This window comes from Lutra lutra, chromosome 12 (assembly GCF_902655055.1).
Source record: "Lutra lutra chromosome 12, mLutLut1.2, whole genome shotgun sequence".
In the NCBI taxonomy this organism is placed as follows: domain Eukaryota; kingdom Metazoa; phylum Chordata; class Mammalia; order Carnivora; family Mustelidae; genus Lutra; species Lutra lutra.
This window is the reverse complement of record NC_062289.1, coordinates 87,697,666-87,720,782: the sequence shown is the minus strand read 5'-3', so window position 1 is coordinate 87,720,782 and position 23,117 is coordinate 87,697,666. Positions and strand designations below refer to the sequence as shown.

General features: G+C 47.5%; 1 protein-coding gene across 5 annotated transcripts in view; it reads right to left on the bottom strand.

The window, feature by feature from the left end:
- Positions 1-23,117, bottom strand: part of RPH3A (rabphilin 3A) — a 268,753-nt gene that overhangs the window by 15,470 nt on the left and 230,166 nt on the right. For all 5 annotated transcript variants that reach the window (XM_047697931.1, XM_047697930.1, XM_047697933.1 and 2 more), the window contains 10 exons: positions 23,003-23,089; positions 22,127-22,292; positions 18,833-18,871; positions 18,573-18,725; positions 12,631-12,717; positions 10,889-10,951; positions 9,604-9,843; positions 8,152-8,231; positions 5,556-5,630; positions 3,986-4,095 (listed from right to left, as the gene is read on the bottom strand). In XM_047697931.1, coding sequence (XP_047553887.1) covers positions 3,986-4,095; positions 5,556-5,630; positions 8,152-8,231; positions 9,604-9,843; positions 10,889-10,951; positions 12,631-12,717; positions 18,573-18,725; positions 18,833-18,871; positions 22,127-22,292; positions 23,003-23,089 — 1,100 coding nt within the window. The remainder of the gene's footprint in view (positions 1-3,985; positions 4,096-5,555; positions 5,631-8,151; positions 8,232-9,603; positions 9,844-10,888; positions 10,952-12,630; positions 12,718-18,572; positions 18,726-18,832; positions 18,872-22,126; positions 22,293-23,002; positions 23,090-23,117) is intronic.

Genomic DNA, 23,117 nt, shown 5'->3' with positions numbered 1-23,117 from the left:
AAATCCTTAACTACAACGGCGTTTATCACTGTGTTGTTTCAAATAACATATGTATTCCATAATGGGGGATACTTCAGAGAAATCATGAAACAACCATAAGAATATAACATGGAAAACAGTGTTGTAATTGGTCATCAGGGAAAGGCAAGACCGTAACACAACGTCCCCTACACACCCACCAGAAGAGCCGGAAGAACAACGTGCTGATGAGGCTGTGTGAACGAATGGGGACTCTCGTACATTGCTTGTAGGAGAGTCATCTGGTACAATCCCTACAGAAAATTGTCAGTTTCTACTAAAGCCGAGCATACACCTATGCTAGGAGTCTCCCATTACACTCCTGCAAAGAAAAGCACGTGTAATACAACGTCACTAGAATGTTCCTAGCAGTACTACTATAATAGCCCCCAAAGGGAAACCAACCAAATGTCCATTCATAGTAGAACAGGTAAAGGAAACTGGCACAGTCACACAAAGGGATACTAAAGAGTGGTAAAATTGGGCACACTGGGTGGCTCAGTGGGCTGAGCCTCCGACTCTTGACTTCGGCTCAGGTCATGATCTCAGGGTCGTGGGATTGAGCCCTGCATCAGGCTCTGTGCTCAGCCAGGCGTCTGCTTGGGATTTTCTCTCTTCCTCACCCTCTGCCTCTCACTCCCTGCCCCGCCCCCCGACCCCATGTGCTCTCTCTCTCTCCCTCTAAAATAAATGAATAAATCTTAAAAAAATAAATAAAGAGTGACAAGAATCAACAATCTATAACTACATACACAACAACTTGGGTAAGTGCCACAAATACAATATTAAGTGAAAAGACAGGAAAGATTCACGCTTTATCATTCCCTTCATGTAAAGTACAAAGCCAGACTGAGTTCGTTGTCCTTTAGTGTCAAGGTCGTGATTACCCTGGGGTGGGGGGTCCTCACTAGAGAGACAGTACCAGGGACAGGGTGTCTGCGGTCTGGGAATGTTCTGTTCCCAGACCCCAGAGTGTTCACTGTGTAAAAACTCATCAATCTGTACAGTTTTCATGTGTGCATTTTTCTAAGTGGCTGTTACCCTTCAATAAAAATGCTTTCTTTTAAAGATTTTATTTGGGGCACCTGGGTGGCTCAGTGGGTTAAGCCTCTGCCTTCAGCTCAGGTCATGATCTCAGGGTTCTGGGATCAAGCCCCGCATCGGGCTCTCTGCTCAGCGGGAAGCCTGCTTCTCCCTCTCTCTCTCTTCCTGCCTTTCTACCTACTTGTGATCTCTCTCTGTCAAATAAATAAAAACTTTTTTTTTTAAGATTTTATTTATTTGACAGATAGAGATCACAAATAGAGAGGCAGGCAGAGAGAGAGGAGGAAGCAGGCTCCCCACCGAGCAGAGAGACCGATGCGGGGCTCAATCCCAGGACCCCGGGATCATGACCTGAGCCAAAGGCAGAGGCTTTAACCCACTGAGCCACCCAGGCGCCCCAAAAGTGCTTTCTTAAAATAATAGTGTAGCTGGTGGGAATGGACGTGGAACAGCCAATTTGAAAACAGTTTGTATGACTTGTAAAAGAACAACAAACAAAAAAACATCCACTATGATCCAACAAACACTCCCTTTTGGCTTCTATCCTAAGGAGACACTAGTATGTACACAAGGAAGCGTAAAGAATGCTCGTTGCAACTTTGTAAGAGAGAAGCTGGGAACAACCTAGATGTCCTTCCACAGGATCCTGGCTGAAGAAACTGATACTATTTACATAAAATTTAAAACAGGCCAGGGGCTCCTGGGTGGCTCAGTAGGGTTAAGTGTCTCACTTTTTTTTTTTTTTTAAGATTTTATTTATTTACTTAACAGAGAGAGATCACAAGCAGGCAGAGAGACAGGCAGAGAGAGAGGGGAAGCAGGTTCCCCGCTGAGCAGAGAGCCTGATGCGGGGCTCGATCCCAGGACCCTGAGATCATGACCTGAGGCGAAGGCAGAGGCTTAACCCACTGAGCCACCCAGGCACCCCAAGAGTCTGATTCTTGATCCCGGGACAGATCGAGCCCATGTGGGGCTCTGCAGCTCAGTGGGGCGTCTGCTTGAGATTCTCCCTCTCCCTCTGCCCCTCCTTGCTGCTCACTCTCTCTCTAATAAATAAATCTTTTAAAAAATTTAAAAACATTCCAGACAATGCCATCATTGTTTATAGATACATAATCATGTAGTTGAAGTCTTTTGAAGTCTAAAACATGCTTGGGAATGATAGCCATACAATTCAGTGTGCGTTTTGCCCTGAGTAGGGGAAGAAGAGAAGGAGGGGATGGGACGGGGGATATGACAGGAGCTTTGGTCTGCATCTGTAATGCTTTCTTTCTTGAAAATAATATCAATTTTAAAAGCTGAAGAACATATAGCAAAATATTAAGATTTTCTTAAAGACTAAGTGCTGCTACTGGGTATTTATGCCAAAGATACAGATGTAGTGAAAAGAAGGATCATCTGTACCCCAATGTTCATAGAAGCCATGGCCATAATCACCAAACTGGAAAGAGCCAAGATGCCCTTCAGCAGACGAATGGATAAAGAAGATGTGGTCCATATATACAATGGAATATTATGCCTCCATCAGAAAGGATGAATACCCAGCTTTTGTAGCAACATGGACGGGACTGGAGGAGATTATGCTGAGTGAAATAAATCAAGCAGAGAGAGTCAATTATCATGTGGTTTCACTTACTTGTGGAGCATAAGGAGTAACATGGAAGTAAGGAGAAGGAAAGGAAAGGTGAGTTGGGGGCAATCGGAGCGGGAGTCGAACCATGAGAGACTGTGGACTCTGAGAAACAAACTGAGAGTTTTGGAAGGGAGGGGGTGGGGGAATGGATGAGCCTGGTGGTGGGTATTGAGGAGGGCACGGACTGCATGGAGCACTGGGTGTGGTGCATAAACAATGAATCTTGGAACACTGAAAAAATTAAATTAAATTAAAAAAAATACTGAGTGCTGAGTTTATGGATGTTTGTTTTATTATGTTTACACTTTTCCGTACAGTTGTAATATTTAATGATAAAACATTTTTTAAAATTTGTGATAAATCGTTCTGTGTAACACACTGAAGCAGTCAAATATTTGGCAGATCTAAATGTCTTCCCACAGCTATAACTCTAAGATACAATGTTAAGAGAAAAGGTAAGTTCCAGATCTATATAGCATGGTACTTTCTAGGTTGTAAGCAGTAGTAGGAATAGGCACACATTCACGGAGGGAGGGAGTGGACCCAGACTGGTGGAGGGGACTGACATTTTTTTTTTTAATTTTTAAAAAAGATTGCTTTTATTTATTTGAGAGAGACAGCAAGCACGCAGGGGAAAGAGAGAGAGCCAGGAGAGAGAGTGAGCAGGGGAGAGGGGTAAAGGGAGAGGGAAAAGTAGACTCCCCATTGAGCAGGGATCAGTCCCACTGATCGGGGGCTCGGGGCTCGATCCCAGGACCCTGGGATTGTGACTTGAGCTGAAGGCAGATGCTTAACTGACTGAATCACCCACGCACCCTGGGGACTAACATTTAAAAGGAGCTTTGCCTTCTCTGTAAGTTTTTATTCACAAGAAACATGTATTTGCTTATTGCTTGCATAATTAAAAATTCAATTTAACAGAACACTGGAGAAGAATATAAAGAATATTAAATGGCATCAATATAGTGTTAAAAGAGGCTGATTAATTATTAGAACCGTCTGTGTTTAGAACACTTAATTTTATAAGAAACATTTGCACACATTGTAAATACACACACACACACACACACACACACACACAAATAAATACACATATGACCTGAACATCCAGACACCAAGATGTTAAGAGTTTTATCTGTATTTTCAAAAGTCTCTACCAGAAACATATGTTGTTTTTATAGAGGTGAAAAAGAAAGAAAGAAACTATGCAGATATATTTTTAAGAGTGGCCTCTGGCCCCTCTTCTCCATTTGCCTGGCCTCAGTCCCCTCCCCGACCACCCACAGGTACCTGAGCGTCTTCCTCTGCATGTCCTCGTCTGTGATGCCGTGATAGACAAGGGTCTCATTCCAGACAGGGTTCCTGGTGTTTCGCAGAGTTTTCGTACGAAGCTTGTTGGACTAGAGCCCAGAGAGATAGACAGACACCTGCCTTGGTGGGAAGCCAGCCCTGCAGCCCCATCCTTTGGGTTGACTTGGGGTGGGTGGGTGGGTGATGTAGGAGTCTGCTCCTCTTACAAGTGTCTGGGGGCCCAGTTGCTCCCAAATGCACGCTTTCAGTGAGTGGAGAGCATAGCCCATGTTGCTACAGCTGTCATCAGTACTGGGCACTGGGCCACCCCTCCCTCCATGTGCAGGGCCCTCTCTTTGAACTTTCCACTAAGATTAGAAAGCATGAGAAAAAAAAAAAAGTGATTTATAGGTCAGAAAGGCAGAAATAAAGAGTCACCCACTTATAGGCAGTGAAAAAATTTCTGGGAGGTATTGAAATGGTTTCTTCTGTCTCCCCAAATAACATTCTCCATGCCTAAAAGTCCTTAGCGGACAAGGTTTTCATTTTACTCTAAGAAAGACAGCTAAAAATGCACTATATCCAGAAGAGGTGGCCCGGTAGCAAATCTAATTCATACTAACATGTAAATGACTCACTGGACACTTTGGCAAAGCCAGTTTGGATTTGGGTGTGAGCAAAGAAGAGAGTATTGAGGAGAAGCAAATGTCACTGGTGGGTCAGAAAGAATAGTGGCCAAACACTTCACAGTTTGGTCATGCCCATGAGAGGGACTCTCCTTTCTTGATCCAAAGAAAGAAAAAGTGAGAGACAGTGTGTATGTGAATGCATACATGTGCGTCCTCTTTGTGTCATGGGGCATTTCATACTTGCATAGATTTTTAATGGCCATTTTCCCAAGATCATGCAACCAAGTGTACGGTCACCCTTGTTCTGGGGACATACATGTCAAATTAACACAACAAAGCAGAAAATAAAATCCAAGAAAGCACCCTTTCATTTCTAGCCATGTGCTCTGAGTGCATCCATCCATAAAGAGGAGAATTAACTCCACTGTCCCTCCCCAGAGCAAGGTAGAGATATGGAGGTGAGCGAGCTGGCCGGGGAGAGAAAGGTGGGCAGGGCAGCAGAGCATCTTTGCTCCGTAACAAACATTTTCTCAGGCGCTTAGCACTACAGCCTGGAGAGAGTTATTCATTTCTCTTTGGAGAGGAGAAGCATTTGGATGGGACATAAAGTGGGTGGGGGAGGTGAGCCACGGTCAGCACTGGGGAGCCACTGAAGGTATCTGAGCAGGCGGATGGCCTAACTGGGGCTTCTGCTTCTCTCCTGGCCTTCGGCAACCCCCTGGAGCCCCCATTTCTTGGCTGGAGACATGGGCAGAGCACCTGCCCCTCGAAGGGGAGTAACTCATGGTCTACCCCATACCCCTTGCAAGGACTTTGCCACTCAGGAAGGAGGGGCGTTTGGGGCCAGTTAGGGGGGCTATTTTAGGCTCTGAGCTGGGAACCTTGGGTGCCTGCCAGGGCGCATGTGCCCAGTCTGCTGAGAAGTCCAGGCCATATGGTACCTTGCTGGCTCCCGGCAGGAGATGCAGCTTCACGTAGGGATCAGCCAAGCCGTTGGAATCCATGGGCTTCAGTCCCTGCAACAGAAAAGGCAACAGCATGAAGGGCCTTGGGAGGGCCTGGCGCTCAACTGTCACAGGCAATGGGCACAGCCCCTGGCATCTGTCCTGCCCATCAGTCCTCCCGTGTGCTTCCTCTTCCAAAGACAGAGGAGGGAAATGAAGTATGCTGGGAAGAATGCTGGAATCAGGCAAACGGGGTTTGGAGCCTGGCCATGTTAATTCCCAGCTGTGTGACTTTAGGCTAGTTCCTTAACCTCTCTGAGCCTCATTTTCCTCCTCTGTCAAAGGGGATAACAGTACCTGCTTCACAGAGTGGTAAGACTTAAACATGGTTCTACCTGTGAAGTGCTGGGCACAGAGCCTGACGCACACTGATTTCTGCATCAAGGCTGGACTGTTGTTCTTAGCATGGAAGGAAATGTTCCAGAACAAGGATGGGAGAGAAGGAGAAGCTGGGGAAAGGGGGCCTGAGTTCTGGCCCTGGCCCCACACTCATTTCGGAGACCTCAGTTTTTCCATCCATAAAATGGGGAACACAGGATCTGTCTGGCTCCCCCACCCCCTGGGCTTGAATGAGGCTTGAGTGAGACACCATGGGGGAAAGGAGTTTTCCTGGGGTAGTAATTAAACTGGGCTTGTTAATATGAGCAAAACTCCAAATTCCTGGAGCCCAGACATACTCTGTCCAACGTCCTATGCTAGGGCTGGGCAGGTGTTCCCATCTCTAGGCTCCTGCTATCCTCTCACATAGTACTAATCCCAAAGCCATGCATCTTTGTGGCCTCAGTTTCCCCATCTGTTCAGTGGGACTGTTCGCAGCCCCTGTTTGTGGGGTTCTTGGGGGATTAACTGAGACCTCACCTGTGAAGGGTGAGCTCTGGGTCTGGCACTAGTGGGTGTGGACAATGGGGAGAGGGTGCCACAAAGTGGGGGATAAGGGGGAAAGCTGGCAGAATAGCCTCATGGGTAAGAGCACAGGCTCTTGAGCAGGAGTTCCTGGGTTCAAATCCCAACTCTGCCACTTCCTGGTATGTGATCTGGGCAAGTCACTTAAGCTCTGTGCCTCAGTTTTGTTGTCTGTAAAATGGAATTGATGATAGAACCTTCCTCATAAGTTGCTGTGAAGATTAAGCAGAATGAAATCATCGTGGAAAGCCTATAATCCTCAGGAAATGGCATAGCCACAGTCTTTTGGCCATTTCCCCGACATGAAGTCGGTGAAGGCAGGGCCCAGTTCTAGTTCATGCTAGGATCCCCAGCTTTTAGGAAGTGTCTGGTACAGAGTAGGCATATAATGAACATTTCTGGAATGACTACTGGGATTGCAAGTCTGCAAACTGGCAGACACCACGCTTTTAAAATCTGAACTTGAACATCTCTGTTCGAGGCGGCTCATGCCAGTTTACCAAAGCTAATCCCACAGCCGAACATCTCACACACTTTGTTCGTATCTGTCACCTGCCCAGCCCAAGAGCAGGTGGGTTTTCTGTACCCAGTCTTGAGGGGTGGTGAGGGTGTGGCTTTCCCCCATGGCTGGAGCTGAAGGAGGGGACTGAATGAATGGGCCAAAAGCAAAACCATCACATCTGGGTGCAAATCAGCTCTACCCCTACCAGCTGTGTGACCTCAGGCTTTACTTTGCTGAGACTCAGTTTCCCCATTTGTACAATGGAGCTAATAATGGTCCCTACCTACAAGGTTTCCAGGAGGATGACCAGAGCCAATGAATGTGCTGACCTCACTGTGCTCTTGGGGCATGTAAGTGCTCGCTGCAGGCACTGATACAGAACAGGTGCTCAGCAAAACCTGCTGAAGATGTGCCCTGGGCGTGTTGATCCAGGAGTTGTGCTAAGCTTTAGCCTCGTTTATCATCCAAACCGGGACATATTATGAGCAAAAAGGGGAGCTTTTCATTATTCCGGCAAGGTCACAGGGATTGGCTAAGGACTGTCCTAGGCAAACAGGAACATGTGACCGCCTTACACTTAATACTCTGTCATCCTTATGGGAGAGGCGCATTATTATCCCGGATTTACAAACGGCACACTGGGGCTCAGAGAGGTTGAGTAACTTTCCCCAAATCACACAGCTGAGAGCAATGGAGCTAGTGTTTGAACCCAGGAAGTCTGCTTCCTGAGCCCTGCTTCTGCTTCCACATGTGCCAGGCTTGCAGCAGGGGTTGGGGGGGGTGAAGTGGGGACGGGGGGCTCCAGTCAGTACTTTCTGGGATGGGTGCTGGCATCATCCAGCTCTCCTCCGGGTCTGGAGTTGAGTTGGATCACTCCCCCTGGAGTTCGCAGCACGGAGATGTCCCAGTATTGGCAACAATGGGTGCCCTTCCCCCACCCCTCCACTCCCAGGAGGCAGCTACATCCCGGAAGAAAGTCCTCCAAAGGAAGCGTCCACGGCTATTTCCTGCCCCTTTCTCATCACTGTCACTGTCACACATAGACAGGCCTGGTCACCCATGCCATCCCCAAGTCCCTGAGACATGCCTGAGCATTCTGAGTGGTCCCCAGCTTGGCCTCTCACTTACTTTGGCTTTTATGATGGTGCAGTGCAGGGAGCTATTGTCCTGGTCGTAGAGAAGGCTGAACTCCAGGGCACCCAGGGTGGCTGAAGGAGGCAGAGGCAGGAACCAAGAGAATATTCGTTCAGTCACTCGGCAAACATTTCCCGAGCACTTACTATGTGCCCAGTCTGGTGGAGGCACTGAGCCTACAGAGGGGAAGACTCGGTCCCTGCTCTGGACACCCCATCCTGGTAGACCCTCCTTTCCTTCGGAGTCCTCAGGACACCTGTGATCACTCTCACTTAATCGTGTGTGCAAACTGCCTAGTTACTGACTTCCCATCCTGCTAGACCGAGAGCCCCCTGACAGCAAGGGCTGTGACTGCTGTGTCCCCACTGGGCACAGTACAGAGCACACAGTTGGTGCTCACATAGTCACTACAGGAAGAAATGGGTCTGAGCATTTGCTTTTGCCTCTGCCTGGAATATTCTCCCATTTTCCATCAAGGAGAGGCGACAGGATGGGTCAAAGCCAGGCCACTGATAATGACTGTGGGTCACTTCTTCCATCTGTGTCCTGTCTGTCCCCCTGACTAGGAGCTCTTGCAATGCTCCCAACCCCACAACACATATTAGATCCAGACACTCGTCGATCCATGTCTCCCTCCGGCTCACAAAGGCCATCGCAGCTCTCACTTGCTGCTCGGACACACCGGGATGAGTGTCACTGGGGTGTGTGTGTGCATGTGTGTCCCTAGGACTCTGGGTCTGAGTGGGCAAGGCCCAGAACAGACACTTTAGGGGTGCCTGGGTGGCTCAGTGGGTTAAGGCCTCTGCCTTCGGCTCTGGTCATGGTCCCAGGGTCCTGGGATCGAGCCCCGCATCGGGCTCTCTGCTCAGCAGGGAGCCTGCTTCCCTTCCTCTCTCTGCCTGCCTCTCTGCCTGCCTGTGATCTCTGTCTGTCAGATAAATAAATAAAATCTTTAAAAAAAAAAAAAAAAAAGAACAGACACTTTACAAGTCATTGAAGGGATGGATGTAGGAGGAAATGTCTAGGAATTTTTAAATTATGGTAGAGTATATCTTCTAGAAGATATACGTTAAAGAGTTGTAGAGGCTATCAAAGTACGTACATAGAGCTAGAAAGAAAGACGTGAAATGCAGGGCCATATGATACTTCTGTCTGACTCACTGAGGAACCGCCAAACTGAACATCGCAAATATAGTCAAACCATATTCTTTAAAATGATTTAGACGGTAACCTTGACGTTCCGTGTTTATCACAATAAAAGTACACATAGCATCTATTCTTTAGAAAGCTGATGTTGCTTTGTGAAGTTAGTCACACAAACCCATATCTTTATAGCTTGGTTGGTATGTTTATTAGGCTTGGCATACAGGGGCCTGTTCCTCTGCCCCTGGGGACGACACCCCGAAGTGACTCTCCCCAGACACTCCTCCAGTAAGTGCCACCTACTTGCTTCATCCGAATCGTAGCTGTTGGCTTCTTCCTCCTCCTCCTCTGGGGGTGGGGGCTGGCGGGCAGGGGCCACGGCAGGCTGGGGGGCAGCAGCAGAGGCTTGGGAATAGGGGCCCGGTGGGGGGCCCGCTCGGTCGTCCCTGGCTCCAGCTGCTGAGTAGCCCCCAACTCCCCCCGTTCTCTCCTCCCGGGGCGGGGCAGTGGCCCCGGCATAGCCAGAGTCACCGGGAGCCACCTCTGCAGGGGAGATGGGGAGAGGGCGGGAAAGAGTCAGCTGAGTCTCTGTGCGGTGACATCAGCAACTGCTGCAGTGTTACCGCTAGTGATAAGCACCTACGGTATACCATGTGCTTGGCAAAGTACCAGAACCACCCAGCCCAGCCATGGGGGATCGCCACAACCAGCTGACAGGGGAAAGGGAGGGGGGACCGCATCGTGTTATTCACGGGTCCTCTGAATGTTGCCTTTATCAAAACTACTAAGGAAGCTTGCAAAAATGCAGGTTCTCGGGCCCCACCCAGACTCAGTAGGCAGTGCCACGGGCCTTAGAGTCTGCGTCTGAGAACAAGTCCCATAAGCTGATTTAGATGCAGGCAAAACAGATCTTATGGGGGTACTGATCAGTGGTGTAGGCTCTGCAGCCAGACGGCTTGGGTTTGAATCTCTGCTGTGTGACCTGGGGCAAGTTACTTAATGTCTCTGAGCCTCAGTTTCCTCACATGTAAAATGGGAATTATAATACCTGGAGGTGCTCAAAACTAGCAGCTATTCTTTTAAAAAAATTACTACATGGATGGCACTTAAAACAGTACCTGGTGAGCTAGAAAGCAATGATAAGCCGTAGCTCTAGTAACTGATGATGAGTCATACACCTCATACGAAGAACCACCGTCACTCAGCATGATCTTAATCCACTCCAGGCCATGGGCTAAGGTTTTATATGTCTTGGTTTGTTTAATCTTCCCATCGACTCTGGGAGGTTATTCTCATTTTAGACATAAGGAAACAGAGGCTCAGGGAACTTAAGTGACTTGACAGCTAGCAAGGAAAGGAGCCTGGATTTGAATTCAGGCAGTCTGTGTTCTTAACCACTGCATGTGCTGTCCTTTTCTAGCTATGTCATCTTAGTGAGGACCATCTAGAGTTTTGGAATTAGGGAGACCCCTCAGGGCTCATCAGATGGGTCTCTGGGCACAGAGGGGTAAAGGTCTGGCAGCCCCTGCTGTCTCACAGGAAGAGGGGTGCCCACTGGGCAGGTGTTGGGGAAGAAAGGAACACTTGCCTGGTCTCTGATCTGGAAAGCGTCCTGTGGGTCCAGGGCCGGGTTTGCTACCTCCTGGAGGCCCTGAATGAGGAAAGAGAGAGGGACAGAGCAGACAAGGTGACATCATTTGGGTGTTCTTCCCCATCCCCCTTCATTTACGGACTGTGGACACAGGCCTGGAGGCAGCAGGTGATGGCCACAGGCACCCAGGGACGAAGGAATGGTCCCACTGGGGGACTCTGAGGTCAGAAAGACCTGGGTTCAAGCCCCAGTGCTTCCTTCCTGGGCCTCAGCTTCCTCCTCTGTGAAATGGGGATGGTTGCACCTGCTCTTTGCGTCTCACCGACTGCTACAAAGTTGATAAATGAATGGAATTGGAATTGTTGTGAGGTGATACGCAGATTTATGCCTTGACTCCATCATCCATCACTATGGGATCAGTCCTGGTCCAGTGGATTCTTTACAACTACATTTCCCATAGCATGGGATGCAAGGGAGTGCCACAGGGAGGGGGCTTGGGGTATCGTTCAAACATACAGCAAGAAAGTCATTTCGGTTCCCACTGTCTGTCAATACCGACTCCATCATGGAAACGTCTCATTTAGGTGTTACTTCATCTCTGACACCTCTCTAACTTTTGTGAATGTCCCTTTTGAGCAGAAAAGAACAGGCCTCGGGCTCAGAACCTGCAGCAGGCCAGCATACGGACAGTCTCAATGCACGGCTTTATTTTCATTGCATTAATTTTTATAATTACCCCCTGCAATGGGTTGAAATGAATTCCCCAAAGGATGCTGAAGGTCTAACCCCCAGTCCCTCTGAACGCGGCCTTATTTGGAAAGAGAGTCTCTGTAGATGATCAAGATGAGATGAGGTCATCAGGGTGGGCCCTAACACCAGACAACTATGTCCTTAAAAAAAGGAGAGATTTGGACACAGAGATGTATGTAGAAGGAAGACGGTGTGAAGACACAGGGAGAAGGCCTCCAACCGGCCAAGGAAGTTGTGGGCCACCGGGAGCTAGGAAGAGAGGCGTGGAGCGAATTCTCCCTGAAGCCTCCAGGAGGAGCCACCCCTGCCAGCACCTTGATTTTGGACTTCAGAACTGTGAGACTTCAGAACTGTGAGACTATGAATATCTGTACTTTTAGGCCACTCCGTGCATGATACTTTGTTAGGATAGCCCTAGCAAACTGCTCCGTGTCTTTAGGACATGGGATACTGGGTTCTCATTTATGGCACTATTACAGGTTCCTCTTAAAATAACACAATGTTAACTGCACCAGTCAGGCATTATTGCTACTGTTTTATGCAATCCATATTCGTATGGATTTTTCCATATTACTCATCTCTTTGGTCACCATGTCCTCCTGACTCTCACACTGCTGTTCTGGGAGCATCGGTCCGTAGCACTTCCTTGAGAGAGAGTCTGCGATAGCAAGTTCTCTCCATTGCGTTTTTCAAGTGAATTGATTTCAAGAAAGATGTGAAGTAAGAAGGCAGGTGGCAGGTGCATGAGGTAAGGACTGTGAAAGGGAGTGACAGTGCCTGAAGAAGCCTGTCAACGTGGGTCCGTTGGCCCCCTCTCACTTGTGCCCATCTTCCCCACCTGGAGGATTACTCATGGTCAGGGTCTTTGCAGAGCTGAGGGTTTGGCGGTGGCTGTGGCTTTTCAGAAAGCCGGGCAGGCTCTGGAAGCAAGGACAGGAGACACCGGGGTCCCAGCTGAGTGACAGTCTGGGTGGGCAGGCGGCAGGTACCTGGCTGTGCAGCCTGGGGCGGTGCGGGGCTCTGCATGGTGGCGGGGGTGGGTCTGGAGGCCTGCACGGAGTTGGCCCGTCGCAAACCTGCAGGGGAAAAGAAAGAACCTGTCTTGTTCTGCGTGTGCGTGCGCACATAACCTCACATGTGGGCACAGAGTGGAAGCAGGAGGAAGCCTGAAACTGGTCTGCTGGCATGAGGCAATGCCTTCTGGGTTTGAACTGAGTGCAGACCCCTCCTCCTCTCCGTGCTTTCTCTCTGTTCAACACTCAGACCCCATGTGCAAGTCACAGGAGTGACACAGGGGCCAAAAAGCAAAGGTTTCATGATGCTGTCTCCACCTGTATGACCTTCTGCAAGTGTCCTGTCCTCTCTGGGCCTCTGTCTCTTGATCTGCAAAATGGGGATAATAGTACCTCCCTCCTAGGGTTGCACAGAGATGCTATGGTACAGTACAAGCAAAGGGCCCAGAATAGCACCTGGCATGGAGTAAACTCTAAATATTATTATTGGTTTCTTTTTAAATATCTTATTTATTTGACACAGAAAAAAAGAGAGAGAGATCATAAGTAGGCAGAGAGGCAGGCAGAAAGAGAGAGAGAAGCAGACTCCCTGCTGAACAGAGAGCCTGATTCGGGGCTCAATCCCAGGACCCTGAGATCATGACCCGAGCTGAAGGCAGAGGCTTAACCCACTGAGCCACGCAGGTGCCCTAAATATTATTATTGTTGACTCTGGTCTCCATTTTCACACAGACCTAGCTCTGCCTCCAGCTTCTCATATAAACTGTGTGACTTGGGCTGGTCATTCACCTTCTCTGAACCTCAAATGTCTCATGGAGGCAACAGCTCTGTCTATAGGATAATAACAACTTAACATTTATTTAATGCTTACCATGTTCCATGTTTCAGGGACTTTACAGATTACCTATTTAATCTCTATACCTCATGAAGTGGGTGCTTTATTATCTCCATTTTACTAATGGGGAAGCTGGACACAGAGGGCTAAGGAGCTCACTAATGTCTCCTTACTGGTTAGTGGCAGAGCCAGGGTTTGAATTCAAGCATTTGGTCTCTAGATTCTGCCTGAGACCATCAGATGCTACTGTCTCCTGCGCAGCTACTGGGGGATCAAAGGGGATAATGTACACAGCAGTTCCTGTGTACATACATCCAGAAGGTATGACATTTCTGGAAGAAAGCTCTGTCCTTGTGCATTTCACTGGTCTGGATCCCACCTTTCCTGAATTCAGCTCTTTGTCACTGGAGGGGTGCTTGAATGCTAATGACAGAAGGTGATTTGTCACCTCTGGCTGGGGTCCTGCAGTAGCACTGTTGTTTGTTCATTTGGGTCCTGGTTCGTTCATTCGTTCATTCATTCATTCACTCACTCGCTCGCTCATTCAATGTCTACCAAGAGCCAATCCCTAGAAAAGATGGACAAAACCTATCTTAATTCCTCTAAGAATGCATGGTCCAGAGGAAGGAGACAGACACTGAGATAATGAGCTTATAAAACAGCAGTAATAGCCCACATCCACTGAGTGGTTCAGATGCATCAGGCCATAAGCATCACTTCCTGGAACCCTCAGAACTCAAAGTCATGTGTGGTCCCCATTTTGCAGTAGAGAAAATGGCAGTTCACGTGTGCCCGAGGTCACTTAGCTTGGAAGTGGCTAGGACCTTCAACCACGTTCGTCTGACTCCAAAAATAACCTGGGGCAGGTTATGTTATACCTGCCCCAGGAGGTAGAAAGTGAATAATCATGCACCCTGGGGTCCCACGGCATGCCGGGCTGTGCTCCGAGAACTTTACAAGGACCACTGTGAGGTTTCAGTTCACTTAACCTTTTACAGCAACCCCAGAAATTAAGACTGATTACTGCCATTCTTTTCATTTTACAATAATTGAAAGCTTGCTGTCTTGATCTGTAAAATGGGAACACGCAGCTGGCAGGTGGTGGAGCTGAGATCTGACCCCACACAGTCTCTGTTCTGGTGTTTGTGCCCTTGACACTGAACTGAAATGGCCATAGAGGTAAATAAGGAGCATCGCAGGGGATGGAGGCAAGAGGCAACCTTTGGCTGGGGGGACGGGAAGAGCTTCCTGGTGCAGGTGGGGTTTGGACTTGGAGTTTGGGCATACCAACATGAAAGGGCTATTGATGCCCAGACAAAACTCTGCAGCCTAAAGAAAAGTCGGGATGATTTTGGTTTATTCCAAGGCACTAACTCCATGTCCCAGATCTGCAAAGAAGGGGGCACTGGCAGGTGTCAGGATTACTGAATGGGACATGCAGAGCTGACTTGATTCTTGCTGAGGATCTGGGACCTGAGTTGCAAATCACCCTCAGAACTCCTGATGGAATTCCCTCTGGGGCTTAGTCTGGCTCATCACCGAGGGCTGCCGGCATGACTGAGCCTTTTACTACACAGCAAGGGCATCTGGGCCACAGGAGATCGGGAAGGGTTGCAATCCTCCCTTCTGCAGATGGTACGAAGAGTTTAGGTAGCACTAGGTGGCAGGAGCAACAGGCCCCTCTGAGTAACCTCAGTGCCCCCAGCTAGGACTTGAGTCGTCATACTGTGGGATGTGTGAATGATATAAAAATACAAGATGCTGGCCCTTTGCTCAATATCCTTCTGTGGCTCCCTAGCTCCTTCAAGAAAACATCCAAACTCATATATCTAACTTTTCAGGCTCTTGAGCAATGGTTTTCAAACTTTGGCATTCACAGAAATCACTGGAAGAGTTTGCTTAAGAAGTGCAGAGTCTGGTTCCTGACCCCAGAAGTTCTGATTTAGTAGGTCTGGAGTGGGGCAGAGGAACAAGCGCTTTTAACACACACCTAAGGTACATGGATACACTGATCCCCTGTCTTCTACTGCTCTCAGGGAAAGAGATTCTAGCTTTACTATGTTTTAGTAAACATAGTGACAAGCACTAATTAGAGCTGAGTGTCAGTCCCCTGGGAACTCAGGGGCGGGGACAATGAACTCAGCCCAAGATGGGGCAGGTGGATGCTAGAAGCTTCCTAGATGGCGATAGCATTTACACTGACTCTTGAGGGACAGGGATTCAAATCTGGCTCAGGAGTGTTGTGTGACTGTCTTTTCCCTCAAAAGGCAAAATAATACAGAGGCTAAAAGCACAGGCTTCATATATAGAAATTAACTAAAAATGGATCAAAGAGGGAGGCGCCTGCGTGGCTCAGCTGGTTGAGCACCTGACTCTTGGTTTAAGCTCAGGTCATGATCTCAGGGTCGTGAGATGGAGATTCTCTCTCTCTCTCTTGGCCCCTCTCCACTGCATGCTCTTTCTCTCTCAAATAAATAAATAAATCTTTGGAGTAATTGAATATGACACCCAAAGCACATAAAACAAAAGAAAAATGGGACTTGTCAAAATTTAAAACTTTGGTGCATCAAAGGACACTATCATTGGGGTGAAAGGGCAACCCACAGAATGGGAGAAAATATTGAGAAATCATAGATCTGGAAAGGGATTAATATCCACAATATATAAAGAACTCCCATAACTCAACAATAATAAAATAAACATCCCAATTAAAAAATGGGCGAAGGACTTGAACAGACATTTCTCCAAAGGAAATATACAAATGGCCAATGAGTTGAGAAAAGATGCTCAACATCACTAATCATCAAGGAAATGGAAATAAAAAATATGAGATACCCATTCACACGCATTAGGATGGGTACACACATACACATACTACACAAATGTTGGTTAAAATGTGGAGAAACTGGAACCCTTGTGCATTTCTGGTGAGAATGTAAACTGGTGAAGCTGCTGTAGAACACAGAATGGATGGTTCCTAAGAAAATTAAGCATACAATTACCATATGGTCCAGCTATCTCACTTCTAAGGATAGATCCCCCCAAATTAAGAGCAGGGATTCAAACGGATATTTGCACACCAATGTTCATTATCCACAACAGTCAAAATGTGGAAACAACCCAAAGATCAATCAACAGATGAATGGATAAACAAAATGTCTATCCATGCACGGGGATCTTATTTAGCCTTAAAAAGGAATTCCGGGGGTGCCTAGGTGGCTCAGTGGGTTAAAGCCTCTGCCTTTGGCTCAGGTCATGATCCCAGGGTCCTGGGATCGAGCCCCACATCAGGCTCTCTGCTCAGCAGAGGAGCCTGCTTCCTCCTCTCTCTGCCTGCTTCTCTGCCTGCTTGTGATCTCTGTCAAATAAATAAATAAAATATATTTTTTTATTTTTTCAGCATAACAATATTCATTATTTTTGCACCACACCCAGTGCTCTATGCAATCCGTGCCCTCTACAATACCCACCACCTGGTGCCCCCAACCTCCCACCCCCGACCCCTTCAAAATTCTCAGATCGTTTTTCAGAGTCCATAGTCTCTCATGGTTCACCTCCCCTTCCAATTTCCCTCAACTCCCTTCTCCTCTCCATCTCCCCTTGTCCTCCATGCTAAATAAAATATTTTTTAAAAAAAGGAATTCCAGGTTGTGATACATACCACAACATGAATGAACCCTGGACACAGGATGCTCAGTGAAAGGAGCCAGTCACAAAAGGCCACAAACTGTATAACTTTACTTATATGAGATGCCAAGAATAAGCAAATCCATAGTGGTTAGTGGTTACCGGGGGCTGGGGGAAAATGGAATGCAGAATTATAGTTTAATGGGTAAAAGATTCAGTTGGGGATGAAATGGCTCTGCAGCTGGTTAGTGGCAATGGCTGCATGACAGTGTGAACACACTTAATGCTACTATTAAAAGTAATTAAAATGGTAAATTTAATATTAAGTATATTTTACCACCATTTAAAAAGATGCTTTTTTAAAAAAAAAGCACTGTTATAAAAACTTCACCTCCAGAAGAGAAAAACAAGCACAAGCTTTGATGTTGGACAGACATGGGTTTAATTTCCATTGGAACCAATGATCAGCTGTGTGACCTCAGGCCAGTGGCATCACTTCTCTGAGCTCAGTGTCTCCACTGGTAAAATGGGAATAATAGAAGTCTTCATAACAGGGTTTGGGGCTGTGACAAGGATTAAAGGAGATGTTCTACGAGAAGAGCTTGGGCCAGCATCTGGCCCATAGTAAGTAGACAACAAATATTCCGTGATGTTGCAGAGCTGAGAAATCCTCCTTTCTCTATGAATATGAATCACAGGTTCATTAGGGGGTGTGCACAGTGGATTAAGCACAGGGTACGTGCCCAGCTCTCTTGCCAAGAAGAAGAAGGACTATGGGTCTAAGCTGCAGACCCACTATTGAGGGAGAGAAGCCAGAGGTCAATATGGGACCTGAATATTCAGCCCATCCAAGTTTGGACACAGTCTCATGTCCTTGCTTAAAAAGGAAATGAAGTGGCTCTAAGGGATCCCACAGGAGGAAGGGAGCTTTGATCTCTCTCATCCAGCAGACATTTTCCCCAAAGTCCATGAATCAAGGACTCCCACCGGTGGGCACTCTTGGCAAATAAATCCCCTGCAAATGCAGCCAGAGGCACTGGGCACCAGTGAGCAGAGAGCAGCTATGAGCGACATCCTGGCCATGCTGACCGACCCCATCTTGTGGACAGCAGAGGCCACTGGCCAAGAGAACAAAAAACTTGAGTGAGTCTGTGAGAGGGAAGCGTCTCAACTCTGCTCAGAGACACGTTGCATTTTCCTCAGGGCTTCCAGGGAGGATAGGAAGTCCCCCTACCTTTTCCTGACAGTTGGCATTAGAGCAGGAAATGGATATTATCAAACATATCTGTTTAGAGGCAGAATTGTTTCTCAGTTGTCTTTCCAGCATCTAGAATGGAATGTGGCACGTAGCAGATGCTCAATAAATACAGAATACATGGACTAAAACACTATCACCCCCATTCCTTTGGATTCTCCTCATCCAGGAAGCCTGTCTGGATTTGCTTATGTCTCCTACCTGCTGGGCTCTGGCTGGAGTCGCCGGCAGCCCCACCGTGGCCGTGGTCCCAGCTCTCTGAGTCCCGGCTAGTTGAGCTCATGCGTGCCTCGGAGGCCCTGCGCACAGGAGGCCCATAGCTTCCTCGCCCAGGAGCGGAGGCTGGTTCAGGACGTGGAGGGGAAATCACACGTTAAATGGAGAAAGGGCAACAGAGGGATGGGATAGAAGGATAGTAGGGCTCCGGTCCCAAAATATAAGACAGAGTCAGCAGGACCCACCTGTTTTCTGACCTGGGCCCCTCCTGTCTTCAGTGTCACCTGGAGAGACAGAGAGAGAGAGAGAGAGATGATGGGGGAGCCCTTGTTTTACGGTTTTGGGTGAGCCTTTGCTTACGGAGCGCACAAAGTTCCTGCCACTCTCAGGAACTTTTATAAAATGAGCTGGAAGTCCCTCTCCCAACTTCCCCTGGGATGTAGCTCCCGTTTACTATTTCACAAGATTTCCTTTGCATGCATGAGCCCGTGTGAGCACGCACAAGTTTTAAAAAGAACAAACTGGGATCATTAGCCAATGATCATACAAACTGTTCTAGAATGTTCTCTGTTCGCTTGAGTTTCCCCAGGACTCACCAGGCATGCTCCAACCTCAGGTTCTTTTGCACGTGACATTCCCAAATGTTCCATAAGCCCTCTCTACCAGCTCCTCAGACGGCCCTTCTATGACCTTTCCATCCAACACGGAGCCTCCTGCCACACCTGTCCCCTTCACCTGCTTCATCTGTCCTCTGGACCCCATCACTATCTGGTATTACATGGTATTTGCCTGTGCTGTTTGTCAAGTATCTGTTTTCCCCAGGACAATTTTAGCTGCTTGAGGGCAAGGATCTTGTCTGTTCCACTTAACACTGTAGTCCTGGGGCACAGAACAGAGTCTGGAACTCACTGGGTGTTCAGTAAGGGTTTGTTAAAAGAGTATCGAAAGCTTCTAACGTGGGCATCATTCCAAATCTATAATACACATTTCCATCATTCAATTTTAAAAGAGGCCTAATATAGCATGGTGTGGTTGTACCATCATCCATTAAACAATCCCATTAATGAACATTTAGGGTTTTCCAGGGGTTTTGCTACCATAAATAATGATACAGTGAATATACTTACACAAATATCTGTTTATATTGGCCCTTTGATTGTTGCTAGATATATTCCCAGAGAGGAACTGCCCGATCATATGGGACGTACACTTTGAATTTTAATAAATTCTGCCATAACACTTTCTGAAAGGCTAGAGACGATTTATAGTCTTACCAACAGTTTGTGAAGTACCCATGTCCCCCACCTTCACCAGCACTGGATGTTACCACCAATAATTTTTCATGTGTCACTGTGCAATGCTGGTGACATTTTCTTTCTAGTGATATGAATGGTTTGGGAGTTACTTGCTTTGTCCAGAGTTTATCTGATAAGCTAATTCATACTATTGATGTGTGTGTTTGTGTCTTTAACATTATATGATATTGGTTAATATTTACTAAGCACTACATTCTGCAAAGCACCTACCATCTAGTATCTCATTTAATCTTCACAGTAACTCAGTGAGTTATTAACCCCATTACACAGACAAGGAGAATCTCAGAGGGCTAGGTGACTCGCGGAGCTAGAACTGAGATTCAGGTCCTCCTGGTCTCAGATGTCCCAGATCTTGACGGTGAGGCTGTGCAGTCTTCTCAGTCTACAGAGGGGAAAGCTTAACCAGGAAGAAGGCTGTTCCGGAGGTGAGACTAGGGGCTCCTTGGGGACGTAGTATATATTGAGAATTTGGTAATTCTCTGCAAGGAATAGACCTGGCTTGGGCCATGTCAGGAAGAAAGTATCTGGCAGATGTGTTTTGAGTTCCAGGCACTGTACAAGACCCCTTGAGAAGTCATCTTATGGGAGACCCAGTCAGACATTTCAACTCGGAGACCTTCAACTACAACTTACCTTTCAGAAGCATTGCTGGCACTGAACTCCAGAACTGACATTCAAACCAGATTTTATCACTTAGTGTTCACTGAGGTCATTACAGGGGCCTCGTCTAGTCAAGCCTACTTGTCCCAGGCAATTAAAACATGTTCGTATTGGAGTTGCTTTTTTTCTTCTTTTTTACTTTTTTGCCTCTCCCTTTTATCATTCATCTTACTAATAATATTACTTGGATAAGGATGATAATATCTATAGCCATGGTAATTTCCTTTTAGTAATTTCCCTTTTATTCATCTTCCGCTTTTAATTAGTACAATTTCAGATGCCCCGCTGACGGTTGACAGGAGTCGCAGGGACAAGGAAGGCCTTCCCAGCAAGTCCCACTCAGGCTCCAGTGTATACCACGATGAAGGGAGTCTCTCAGTTTCTATTTAATTTCCACCTCTGTGGTATCTCTAAATACTCCATCAGAGATGACAACAAAAGCTGTTGGCCGCCTGACATTGCTGGAGAGTTCCCTGCGTGACCCTCTCCGTTTAAAAAGTTTTTATTTTAGGGGCGCCTAGGTGGCTCCATGAGTTAAAGCCTCTGCCTTCAGCTCACATCATGATCCTGGGGTCCTGGGATCGAGCCCCACATCGGGACCTCTGCTCAGCAGGGAGCCTGCTTCCTTTCCTCTCTCTGCCTGCCTCTCTGCCTATCTCTGTCTGTCAAATAAATAAATAAATAATCTTTTAAAGAAAGTTTTTATTTTAATTTCACCATTTTACAACAGTGTTACCATATTGCACTATAAGATACGATAGTGCCACTGTATTACACTTCACTATGCAGTGTTACATTCATCCCAGATGTACAATATAGTGACTCAACACTTAGACACAAGACCCTGTGCTCATCATGACAAGTGCCCTCTTTCATCCCCATCACTTCCTTCACCCATCCCCCACCGCTCCCCTCTGGTAGCCATCAGTGTGTTCTCTACAGTTAAGAGACTATATCTTGGTTTTTCTCCCTCCCTTTGCTCACTTGTGGCTTCTTGAATTCCACATATGAGTGAAATCATACGGTGTTCATCTTTCTCTGACTGACTTAGCATTATACTCTCTAGCTCCATCCATGTTGTTGTAAACGGCATGATGTCATTCTTTTTTATGGCTGAGTAATATTCCATTGTGTATATCTCTATATTTATGGCTACCAGGTCTTCTTTATTCATTCATCAATTGGTGGACACAGGCTGCTTCCCTATCTTGGCTACTGTAATCAATGCCGCTATAAACATTGGGATGCGTGTACCCCTCTGAATTCGTGTTTTTGTATTCTTTGGGTTAATACCCAGTAGTGCGACTACTGCATTGTAGCGTAGCCCTATCTTTAACTTTTTGAGGAAGCTCCAACTCGTTTCCTGGGCTGCTTTCTCGAAAAGGGTTCTTCCTCTGAGCTTCTGAGCTGCGCAGAGGACAAAGGGGTCTTAAACCCAAACCCTGAGGCCGGCTGTCCACCAGCTAGGTGGAAACACAAGATATGATGTCAGGACATCCTCCAGGTAGACCAGTTAGCCAAGATGTATCCTTGGTCTTAAAAGGAGAAGTTGTTTTGTCTTACCTCGGCTCGGAGCCCGGGCTGCATGCTTGGGCTCAGGGGTGACCTGCTCAGGAGCAGCAGGTTCACTGACAGGTTGCTGGGGCTTGGTCTTCTTTATGGGCATAGGCTGTGGGAGGACCTGTTTGGGGAAGCCCTTGAAGAACCATGCTCCGGATCGCTTCCACACCTAGGGGAAGACAGGATGAAGACACGGCGGCCAAGCACTAAGAGTCCTGCTTCCACAAGTGCCAGTTTTTAACATTGCTCCCTGCAGAGGGCACCTGGGTGGCTCAGTGGGTTAAAGCCTCTGCCTTCCGCTCAGGTCATGATCTCAGGGTCCTGGGATTGAGCCCCACATCGGGCTCTCTGCTCAGCAGGGAGCCTGCTTCCCCGTCTCTCTCTGCCTGCCTCTCTGCCTACTTGTGATCTTTCTCTCTGTCAAATAAATAAATAAAATCTTTTAAAAAAATACATTGTTCCCTGCCCACAGTACAGAGCCTGTCACAATTCCTATCTGACTCATACACTATCCCCCAAACACTCAGTAGCAGGGTCTAAGTATGCCCATTCTCTTGATGAAGAAAGATGAATATCAGAAAGGTGAGGAATGGCTATAAGGTAGAAGGACAGTAAGCAGACTCCAAGCCTTCCACCTCTTAAATGCGTACACTCCCTACTTCTAGGAAGAGAAAAGTCAACGGAAGGGGGAGAAAAGAAATTCACTCAAACATCACTCTCCTGCCAGTGTTCACCACTGAGCTGGCTCCTCTGTACCAGTCCCTTACCCGGTTCCCCAGCCCACGGCTGCCACCCTGTTCCCCTGGTTACAATGAGGAAGGGGGAGCTGGACTAACACGGAAGCGTGTCCCCAAAGCCAGATGGGACTAATGCACTCACCTCTCTCTGCTCCATGCAGATTTTGCATAACCACACGGGATGCGGGCGGTTATTGGAGGTCTCCACCCCGCACTTGGTGCAGACATTCTGGGGACAAAATATAGGCCAGGGCACA